The sequence below is a fragment of the Sinocyclocheilus anshuiensis genome, unplaced genomic scaffold (genome assembly GCF_001515605.1).
Source record: "Sinocyclocheilus anshuiensis isolate Anshui unplaced genomic scaffold, SAMN03320099.WGS_v1.1 scaffold366, whole genome shotgun sequence".
NCBI lineage: Eukaryota > Metazoa > Chordata > Actinopteri > Cypriniformes > Cyprinidae > Sinocyclocheilus > Sinocyclocheilus anshuiensis.
This window is the reverse complement of record NW_015547673.1, coordinates 1,686,042-1,697,283: the sequence shown is the minus strand read 5'-3', so window position 1 is coordinate 1,697,283 and position 11,242 is coordinate 1,686,042. Positions and strand designations below refer to the sequence as shown.

Below are 11,242 nucleotides of genomic sequence, written 5' to 3'. Positions count from 1 at the left end.
TCTCTCTTACTGGTCTCTGGGCTTTAACTGTAATCCCCTTAAATAAGCATTTAGTTTTTCTTAGTCAATAGGTTGGTTTGGGCAATGATTTGCACTTCATATGTTAAAAGATAAGGATAACCAGCTTTGTATTGTTACAGTGTTGGTAGTAAATAAGCAATGTGTAGTCTTTCTATATTCTCCTATCACTTGGTAAATGATAAGGTAAAGCTGGTGTTTACAATCAACATGTATTAAGAAGAAGACGCACACACCTCATTCTCATTCGCAAAGCATTTATTCTAAGAAAAATCCCACAACATAAGCAAGGTCCATAGAAATATTAATCGTATGAGAATCAAAACTTCACACAAAAGTCTCAGCCACTGATTTCATCCGCACACAAAGACTTTCAGATTAGCATAGTATTCTACCATTACTACTTCTGCCATATCTTTACAAGAGGAAAGACGGCAAATGTCATATACTATTAGATGCAATAACAATTAAGAAATAGAAAATAGATTAAAAGGCTGATAGAGAATTGAAGAGGCCAAATCCATAAGATCAGCTGTTTTTTTCTGCAAACACAAACATCAACAGTAATGAGCTATTATCAGTCTAGCCTGAGTGAGTTCATGAGCAAAACCAAACCAAAACTGATCAACACATTAGAAAACTAGCACACATATGCAGTATCATTGCTCTGTATAGTCACACTTACACTTAGACACGCAGGAGTATGAGATGTACAGGTACTTGAATGTGCCGACACATGGATCCGAGAAGACACTGTTGGAGGCCAATATGGAGCAGCTCTTTTTCCCTTCACATCTACACAATGATAAAATATGAATTAATGAAAAAACACTTCATTAAAAAGTAATTTTATTACCCTGCTGGGAGAAAATGCTTAAACTACACAAATCTTAGCTGGTCATATCTGGTTTGTGTTGTTGTTGTTTTTTTGCAGGGCAAAGACTGAATTACAAGTGAAAATTTGTACATAAACTGACCCACTAGTGACTACTGTCTGTGAATTTAAGGCGTAGCAGTCAGTTTTGGCAAGCTGAGAAGCAGGTCGTCCAGTAGAGCATGTGCTGCTGTCAGTTCGGCCGTAGTTAGCGCTGTGAATGCGTATGACAGTCCCATCATCTGAAAATATTTACCATTCTGTCATAAACTTTATAATGCCTTATTAATTGAAACCTTAAAAATAAGCAACATTTAAGTAAGAACAGAATACCCACCACAGTTCAGAGCACTTGTCTCATGTTCACAGACCAAACTTGAACCTACAGTAAACAAAGAGATGTTGTAAAGCAATTAAAAAATTTAAATATAAAATAAATGTAAAATAGGCTTAGCAAGTAATGGTGTGTGCAGTGTGTACCGTGATCATGACTTTTAAATATTAAGATGGGGACTGGTTTATTTATGTGCTTTGCCTTGTGAAAAAGAAGTGCACTTAGTAATGAATGTGCACTTGTAGTGTATGTGTGTATTTAAAAAACTGTATTTGCAGATAATATAATATTAATGAAATAAAAGGCCACTTAACACTCTCATGACTCTTTCTTAACACAAGTAGACTAAACTTTTAAAAAGTGCACTTTGTAATGTCAAATTAATAAATTGTTTTACTTTAAAGTGCATTTCACTTTAATCATATTTCCGATATCAGAAGCAATTATTCAATTACATATACATTGATGTACTTAAGTGGGTCATAAAATACAAGACTCATAAATCCAGCTAATTGAATCTAATATAAATCTAAACTATAATACATTTTCACTTAATTGTAATTAGCATGCAATTAAATGTAAAAAATCCCATTAAGTTAATAGTATATTCTATTAAAGTATATAATATCCATAATAAATACTTTAAAAAAAATATGCTGAACTGTGGCATGCAGGGAAGAAATAATGTTTCATTTAAACTTTGATTAATATGCCGTACTAAATCAGGCTCTTGTTACAAAAGTCTCTTAAATCACAATATTCTAAACACATGACCTTGAAAAAAAATTGAATGAATTGAGTAGCAAACGGCAAAATAAATACTCACGAACTCCAGGTGGGAGGCAAAAATAAGAGATTGCGAGGTACTTGTATATGCCAAAGCAGGGATCAGTAAAGACTGTATGTGTCGCAAACACCTCACAACTTTCCAGGCCATTGCAGCTTCATATGTCAAAAAAGTAAGGTTTACGTTAGTCATTGCATCTTTATCCCAGCTAACAAAAATATGTTCTAAAAACATTTTCCTGACATTACCATTAAGCAGTGGTGGACGAAGTACACAAATCAAGTACTTGAGTAAAAGTACAGATACGTATAATAAAATATTACTCAAGTAAAAGTACTCATTTTTTCAATTTTACTTGAGTGAAAGTACAAAAGTACTCGATATTTTATGTACTTAAGTAAAAAAGTACTGATAGATAGATTTATTTTGCAATTTTATATAGGCTACTTAATTTAATTTTATATTAGCACATATTTTTTATAATCCTACTGCTCAAAATACCTGGGATTTTCCCAAAATAACCACTATATGGAGTCAAGATATATTTTTGTTGTTGATATGGACTACGTTGACGAGAGTGATTTAGTAATGTTCACTGTGAAGCTTACACTGCGATGTACCTGAGAGAAAACAGATCTGATCATCTGATTGTCACCAGTAAGAAAAAAGTGTTTTAAAACTTGTTGTTTTGCAGAACATCACAGTTATAAATGACATGAGAATAAGGCCTGAAGTTAGGAAGAACATTTTAAGGAAAATATAATTATATTTTCATAATGATTTTTTTCTTCTCAAACCTTGTCTGTGGTGTAAAAACACCCCTGGCCAAATGCCCCCAGAGGGCATCACTTCCCACTTGGATATTTAGTTTTTCATAATGATTTTTTTTCTTTTCAAACCTTGTCTGTGGTGTAAAAACACCCCTGGCCAAATGCCCCCTGAGGGCATCACTTCCCACTTTGATAATTACTGTAGTTACCATGTTCTGAACATGACATAATTTATTTTCCCCCAGATCTAATCTATCTAGGTGGTTGAATCAAAATATTTGGACTTTATATCTAAAAATTACCTCCACGTAGCACCAGCAAACTTGTTAGCTAGACAGTTAGCATCAGCTAACAATATTTACTTAATGAACGTGCATGAGTTATTTTAATCTGTGTTATTTTAATGTTTCATTTTTTTTTACCTAATACATAGAGACACTGATGTTGATGTGTCTGCATTCAAGCATTTCATTTGGCTTAAATAGATCACCCTTTACAGCAGATTTAGTTCACAAACAACTGACAGTTTTGACCTAAATATAATTTTCAGTTACAATAATTAATCCTAGAGTTCAACATTAGTTACTTACTTTTAGCAGCATCAGTCGCGCCTGCGCTCACAAGATCTCCCGGTTCTTTCTTGTGAATTCAGTTCACGTAAAAGTAAAAGTTACTCAAAATAAAACTACTCCAGTAAAGTACAGATACTTGAAAAATGTACTTAAGTACAGTAACGAAGTAAAACTACTTCGTTACTGTCCACCACTGCCATTAAGCATTATTTCTGAATGCTCTCTAAATGTTTTGAAACGTTTCTTTGGTATGCAAACATGAAAGAAAACATTAGGAGAACATTTGAAATTTTATCATGGGAATGTTAATTTTCAATGTTCTTTAAACAAGTAATAAATAGAAATGTTTAAAAAAGTTAGACTAACATCCAACTAACACTCATAAAAAACGATCCATGAAAATTTAATAAATAACATATCTGTGCTGATGCTTTGAGAATGTTATTAAAGATTAAACTTTGAACAAACATTCTATTAACATTACTGGAAGAATGTTCGTTAACTTTGAGAGAACCATGCCAGAACGTTCCCTGTTAGCTGGCACTGAAAGAAGATCATGAAATTTCAATCAATCAATCAGTGAGTCAATCAATCAATCAATCAATCTATCTATATATCTATCTATCTATCTATCTATCTATCTATCTATCTATTTACCTACCTACCTACTTACCTACCTTTTGGACACAGGAGCCAGTGCATTGGGTGAATAGCAGTTGGTGTTTTGGAGCTGTTTGGATGGACGTCCTTCAGAGCAGGTGGTTTTATCTGTACGTCCATAGTTTGCAGTATTTATCTGAATCTTACCATTTTCTACATGGAGATAAAAAAAACTGTAGTCCTTAAAGTAATCCACGTGACTCCATTTCTTGAAACAATGTGAGAGATGTGGAAAAATCACTCACCACATTTCAAATAACTGTATCCACCGTGACAAGTCACACTTGTTTCTGGAAGATGGACAGAAAACATTTACACAGAGAAGGAAATTATAAAGAACTGGAATTGGAGGAAGAGATAGAAAAAGTCCAAACCTGCTGGGATGCAAATGTAGTTGGTAGTGTAGTACTTGTAGGTGCCAAAACATGGATCTTTTAGTGCCAGTCCTTGAGACTCACACTCTCTCAGTCCATTACACCTGTTTAAGGATAAAGACATAAATAATATAATGCAATATATACTAATAAGTAAGCTAACCACAGAGTAAGCAACAGAGTCATAATTCTACCCATAATTTTTCTGTCTGTAGTCACAAGCAAAAAGACAATGAAAAATATCTTACCGTTTGAAGACCGCAGTGACATCTATTGAACACTGAGTATTAGATGTCTCAGATGGTGGTCGTCCAATGCTGCAAATTTGGCTGCTTGTGCGGCCATAGGTTGCTGATTGTACACTGATCACCCCAGTATCTGAACAGAAGAAAAACATCAATACATAATGAATTACTGTTAAAACAACAACAATAACAATAGAAAACATAATAAATATCTTTAGATTATTGTGATACATCTTACCACAACTGAGACGCTGGACAAACCCATCACATGTAACTACAGTCTCTAAAAAATTAAAGAGTCATTTGTAACAAGGTGAGATTGATAAACTATAGAATAGGGAGAGAACAATAAACTCCAGATACTACATTAGAAAAATACTAAATAATAATAATAATAAAAATAAATAATAATACTAAGAAGAAGAACATTCTGGCAACCACTGGATTCTGGTGTTTTTTTGTGTTTATTTTTTACAATGTTTGTACGTATACATTCTGTTGTCTGATCTTTCAATTATATTGTAAAACAGGCTTTATAAAGCACCATTGTTTTTTTCCAAATGCTTAATTAAACTCATCTTAAAGGGGTCATATGATGTTGCTAAAAAGAGAGTAGTTTCGCTTTCACAACGAAACACAGCGTCTTCATGACATGGCGGCAACAATACTACAGTGAGAATAAAAGTTACGCCTTCTTTCTTTGCGTGAATATTTGGGCAGCGTTATGCAAATCTTCCCACATCGTGACGTAGACATGTGGGGGCGTGTTAGAACGAGCCGTTTTAGGTAGGTGTGGCTGACTCTTAACTTTTATAAAGAATATCTCTTTGGATTTGAGACTTTAGTTTTTGCAACTTTACAGATCTTCTTTATGCACCAAGAGCTTGTAACACTCCAAAGAGAAAGGAAAAATTGAAATCGCATCATATGACCCCTTTAAAGTAAATGGGTCAATTACATATAAGACTCTCCAATATTGAGAAAAAACTATAGTTCAAAACTTATGTGCAAAGTTCTTAGAAATGTACTTTTATGTTGGTTTTATGTATTTCATATTACAAATATCATGAATTATTCATTCATAAGTATTATGTTTTTGGGGAGTCGTGCCAAATGACATTTTATAACATGAACTAACCTAATAATGTTAATAATATTAATTTAACAAACATATAGTGACATATTCACACCACAACCCACTCACACAAAAAACAGCTGTGACATTTAAATCTGGACTTCTCAGTCAAGTAATCTTTGTTTAACTGTTGATTGTTGATGTGGTTCAAGGATAAATGAAATAAATACCTGCAGATATCAGCAATCTGGAGTTCAGAAGCACCACTGTAAGAAAACAACAGAAGATAAATTATTAAAATCCCTGTGCAATGCTAATCTTAAAGCATTAAGATTAGCTTAAAGAATTCACACTATTCTCAACCCTAAATTTAACCTAGAACAGAGCTGTTCAAATGTCTAAAAGTGCAACTATACATTAGTGTTCACCGTGCATCTGATTTTTCAATTTAATTAGATGAAAGAAACTTACAGGTAAGCAGGAGGACACTGAGAGAGAACATGGTTCTGCTGTTGCTGTAAAAAGTGTACATGTAGCTTTTGACTAGCTGATCCATATTTATATGGTCTGTTTTCTGGTAATTCAATCAGATAAGCATCGGCCTGCAAATGTTTCCTTAAACATATTTTGAAAGTTAAGACATCTGTGTAAACAATGTGATGTTGAGCAAACACTTCCTACTTTTATAGGAACTGTCTGGAAAATTTCTTAGGAGTTAGTGCAAATATTTTCACATTAAAATTATAATTTGGAAGAAAAAAATCTAAGAATTTATAGTATAGTCTAGTTTAGAGTATTTAAAAAAGAGCTAATTATGTAGAAAATGTTAACAATATTTACAGAAAATTGCTTTATTTTGCTTTATTAATATTACAGTAAACTAATTATACATATACTATACATGTATTATGGTATTTTAAAATAATGTATGTATGTAAAGTTAATGTACACTACACTAAAAGGTAACACTTTATTTCGATAGTCCACTTTAGACATTCTATTAACAGTAAGTAACTTTGCAACTACATGTCAACTAGCAGTTTGTAGAGTATTAGTAGACTGTCTGCTTAATATCTTCTAATACTTTCTTTGTCAACTTATTCTACTAACCCTAAACCTACCCTAACAGTCTACTCTGAGAGTTAGTAGACATCTAGTTGCAAATTAATGAGAATTAGTTATAAAAAAAAAAAAATTACAAGACATGTGGCGCGAACCTGCAACCTTTTGGGTTACGAGTCCGACTCTCTAACCATTAGGCCACGACTTCCCCTGAAACAGGCCTGTTGACATGTAGTTACAAAGTTACTTATAGTTAATAGAATGTCTAAAGTGGACTGTTGAAATAAAGTGTAACCCACTAAAATTCTGATCACTTATTAAGTATTAATCTATAATAATTTATAGAGCATTCATTTATTCCCTTTATTAGTATTACCAGGATTCCCAATGAGAACTGCCACATTTGTCTATATTTCATTTAGCATCTTTTTTTTTTATATATCTATATTGGAATATTTTCTATTAATTTTATGTTGTTTATGTCACATATACAGAATTAATTAATTGTCATGTGTTTCACTCTGATGGTGGTTTTGTAACTCTGTGGACACATGGAGAGACCAAAAACATAATCATCATGTTACCGTCTATTGTACCACTTGTGTAATATCAGTACATTTATTGTAACAAACAAATTTAAAAAAAGCTCAGATTGGTATCTAACATTTAGTACAGTTAGGGACTATAAATAAAATACTGTATACAGCCACCAAAACACCTTCCATAATGCCTGGTATATCATCACCACCGTCACTGTACATTCTGGCAACCACTGCTTCCAGTTTTTCACATATTTACAGTGTAGGTGTTTTGTATGTTTAGTATTATCTGTATGCCTTACAGTCACATGCTAGATCTGACAGATATTGAAGTTGATTAATATTTATACAGCCTTAACTTATTGTGAAACAGGCTTTATAAAACACCCTTTGTTCCATTTCAGTCAGTCACTTTGACATTGTGTCGAAGTTCAGACACTAGGGGTCGCACTTGGGGGCCTAGACACCTCTGACATCATTGAGAAAAGGCCAATGAAATTGGCGAGCTTTTTGTGAGGATATGGCCAGAAGGCTCGAGCTCTACGCAACTTCCTCGAGGTCGCGTCACCAAGCGGGAGCTGGGTGTCCAAGAGCCGAGATTTCACTTCATTGGATTGATAGACGGCGGTTTGACACGGCTGTACCGTGACTGGACCGGAGATGGAAGAAGGAGATGGAAGAGGACAAGATAAGGAGAAAGGTGGGAAGGGAAAACAGGTAGGCAGTAAAAATGAAAATCAGAAGAAGAAAAGGAAGGCTAGTATACTAGGTACAAGTTGTAACTCGGATTTAAGTGAAGAGGAGAGGGATATGTGTACATTAGAAGAACGAGATGATGAAGAGTGGGAACGCCTCTGCATGACCACGATCTGAAGTACGTGTGGAATCCAATAGAGAAGCGAGACGTCACGAGCGGGGTGACGTGAGTAACCAGGAAGCATAAAATCGCATCCGGCAAAGCATATATTAGCTTCTGCTCTTCAGTGAGCGCGTTGTGGTGTGTGTGTGTGTGTGAATGTTTACAAAGCATCAGTCAGTCGAAAACACTCTATTAGATAAGTTATAATATGTCACAGTGTGGCTCGTCCTTATCTCGGTCCTCACCTACTAGATCCGCGGCTCCCTCTCAGGGTTCGGAAGCACGTGCTGCAGTTTCTTCCCCCCAGATTGAGAGAGACAGACGCTTCATCTATCTTCCTCTGAGGAGGTTGATGCGATGAGCGTCGACATGGAGGAGACTATGGACTCACCACCACAGTCCCTCGCGTATGAGGAGCTTGTGGAGGTTGTGACTTGTGCTGTAGCCAAGTTAAACATCTACTGGCCCGCCGAGGAGCAGGAAGTTCGTCCCATGAGTAAATTAGACGAATGTTTCTTGTGTGCTAGATCGCAGCCTTCACGCTAGAGCCTTCCATTTTTAAACCATACTCATCCCGTCTCTTCAGACCCACTGTCACGAACTATTCCAATATTGTAGGGTTGAATGAGAAGTGATATGGGGCGATGCCAGTGGTGGAGCAGACACTCGTGAGCTATCTCTCCCCATCTTCAGCATCGTCCCTGAAGGCCCCGAAGCTTCCCACCAGGCCAGTTAGACTGACATCTGGTCTGGTAGGGAAAGCTTATACGGTGGCAGGTCAGGCCAGTGCGTGTCTGCACACTATGGCAGTGTTGCAGGTATACCAGGCTGACCTGCTCAAGGACCTGGAGGAGAAGGAGGAAGCCGACGTGGTTGCTGAACTGCGTTGGGCCACAGATTTGTCCCTCCGGGCCACCAAGGAAACGTCCAGAGCCATCGGCTGTTCAATGGCAGCACTGTTGCCCACGGAGAGGCATCTGTGGTCGAATCTGTCCGATATGCAAGATAAGTACAGATTCTTCCTCCTGGATGACCTGCTCTCACCCTCTGGCCTCTTTAGTGACACAGTAAACAATGTCGTTGATAGGTTTCAGGAGGCGAGCAAGCAAGTGGCGGCATTCCAGCGCTTCCTCCCCCGCCATTCTCAGGTCCACGGGGCTGCTTAGCGGGAGCAGCTCCAGCCGTCTAGCTCCTCATAATGCCGGACCCAGAAACAAAGCGTTGCAACCCGTACCCCCCCGCAGAAAGAACAGGGGTCGGAGCGACGCTTTTGGTCGTGGTCTTCCAGACAGAAAGTGGATCTGCAGACCGTTATTTTGTCTAAGACCTCGGACAATCAGTCCTGACGCCACAAGCATCAGGGCCTTGAGGGCAGACTCCCCTGGGGAGGAGAGGTACACACCTCAGTATATGGTGCCCGATCCTCCACAGTGCCCTCAGGCGGCCGTTCTGTCAACCCTGCCACCTCTGGTGCCTCAGGGCACAGCGGTCTCCAACGAGCTGCCCGGCAACGGTGCGGCACAAGAATGCTCGTCCCCCCATGTGAGGGAGCTAGAGTGGATAAATCGGTTGCTCCCTGCTGGTCATCCGCTTCACGACACCAAATTAAACACTATAGCTGCAATAGACCCCAGTCCCGAGGGACTGGCGTCCTCAGCTCCGCTGATACCCCTGCCACCACTGGTGCTTCAGGGCTTAGTGTGCTCCAACGAGCGAAACTTCACAGCTGACAGGTCGGTCATTCCCTGCCTGTCATCCACTTCAGGGCACCTAAGTGACTCCTCTAGTCACACCAGAGGCCAGCTACGAGAGGCTGGTTCCCTTAATAGACTTTCTGGCAGCGTGGAAACTTCTGCCAAATGTCTCACAATGAGTCCTGCAGACTGTAGAAAGAGGCTACAGAATTAATTTTGGTTCTCGACCGCCTTGTTTCAGCGGGGTCATTCCCACACTAGTGGGCCCTGTAAGAAAAAATGATGAGGACATTGAAGATCTCGATTAAGTTGTTTATTGCAGTATAGCAGTGACAAAATACATTCAGGACTTCGGATTCAGCGGAGTCAGAATGAATTCCGAATGATCTCTGCTCTAACTTTTTATACTGTCTTACATACATCTTGCAACTAGACATGTAAATTAAGTTTCATCTTGAATGTAAATTACGGATAACAATGGAAGCGATTGCCTTCTGTTCCCGCATCTTTGGTATTCTTTCAGGTGGGAACAACCGAAAGTTTAGGTGATGGGATTATCTGAAATCCCTAGCAATTGTACCCTTTTGGCCCAAAGATGGTTCTTGATGGCCCACTGCCGCTCCCATGCTATACATGACAAAGTATCATTCAGGAGGTACTATTTACATATTACGGAGATCAGGAAGAATTATCTCTATGATAATTAAGCTCTTCGTAGGGAAGGAGTATATTCTAAAACACCTCTTGGAGTGAAACCTGGGTCAGGGAAGACTATAGTTTCTTACAGTCGCCCCTTTGATGCTCTTGACCCAAAAGAAGCATCACATCCACTCCCGTTACACAGATCACACCTCCCTTCCTAGGTAGGTGCCCAGTGGCGGTGAAGCCCTGCCTTAGGTTGTACCCCTCTAGCCACTGGAGAATTTTACCAGTCATTGGGTCAACACCTCATGCACACTGATTACAGGTCTATTTCCCTTGAGCAAAATTATCACAGGGTCTTTTGTTGAAAGATTTGATTTATTAAATTTGAAAAATATTTCTTGGGTTTGGAAGGGGTAATCAAGAACCATCACAGCCAATGGGAACTTCCAACATTGATCATTGAACTATCTGCAATTTGATGTTTCACCATTGAACACATACAGCACAACATAATGCACTGACAGATAATAAGGAAGATACAAACACAAACAGCAGTTTTATAAGTTACATCCCAAATCAAACCAGAGTAAAAAATAACTAAATCTCCATCATGCATTTGTTTAGTTAAAACCTTAGCCTTCTCATCAAGACATTGTTGAACTTTAACAATGTGGTTATACTTCCTTTGCATCAATGACATTAGCATATCATCCAGTTTTGGTAACTCAAAATCA

The 11,242-nt window shown here is 37.8% G+C and overlaps 1 protein-coding gene across 3 annotated transcripts; it reads right to left on the bottom strand.

Moving 5' to 3' along the window:
• Nucleotides 1-269: 269 nt before the first annotated feature.
• LOC107702875 (L-rhamnose-binding lectin CSL2-like) lies at nucleotides 270-6,221 on the bottom strand. Of its 3 annotated transcripts, XM_016505313.1 has the most exons (12): nucleotides 6,181-6,221; nucleotides 5,940-5,975; nucleotides 4,873-4,917; nucleotides 4,638-4,767; nucleotides 4,390-4,493; nucleotides 4,261-4,305; nucleotides 4,033-4,168; nucleotides 2,053-2,168; nucleotides 1,230-1,274; nucleotides 996-1,134; nucleotides 704-813; nucleotides 270-560 (listed from the first exon to the last, which is right to left on the bottom strand). In XM_016505313.1, coding segments are annotated over exons 1-12 (939 nt in total). In that variant the 5' UTR covers nucleotides 6,212-6,221; the 3' UTR covers nucleotides 270-558. The 3 variants fall into 3 exon arrangements, with proteins under 3 accessions (XP_016360799.1, XP_016360798.1, XP_016360800.1); XM_016505312.1 differs by lacking the exon at nucleotides 270-560 and having other exon boundaries at nucleotides 616-813; XM_016505314.1 differs by lacking the exon at nucleotides 270-560 and having other exon boundaries at nucleotides 735-813; nucleotides 996-1,106.
• Between the last annotated feature and the right edge of the window lie 5,021 nt (nucleotides 6,222-11,242).

Bases quoted from the DNA above. Each gene is read 5' to 3' on its own strand.
- LOC107702875 (XM_016505312.1), bottom strand. From the start codon at position 6,211: ATGTTCTCTCTCAGTGTCCTCCTGCTTACCT. The intron at 4,918-5,939 runs GTATTTATTTCA...TTAATTTTTTAG, and splicing joins CAGATTGCTGATATCTGCAG to AGACTGTAGTTACATGTGAT. The intron at 4,768-4,872 runs GTAAGATGTATC...TCTTCTGTTCAG, and splicing joins TGTCCAGCGTCTCAGTTGTG to ATACTGGGGTGATCAGTGTA.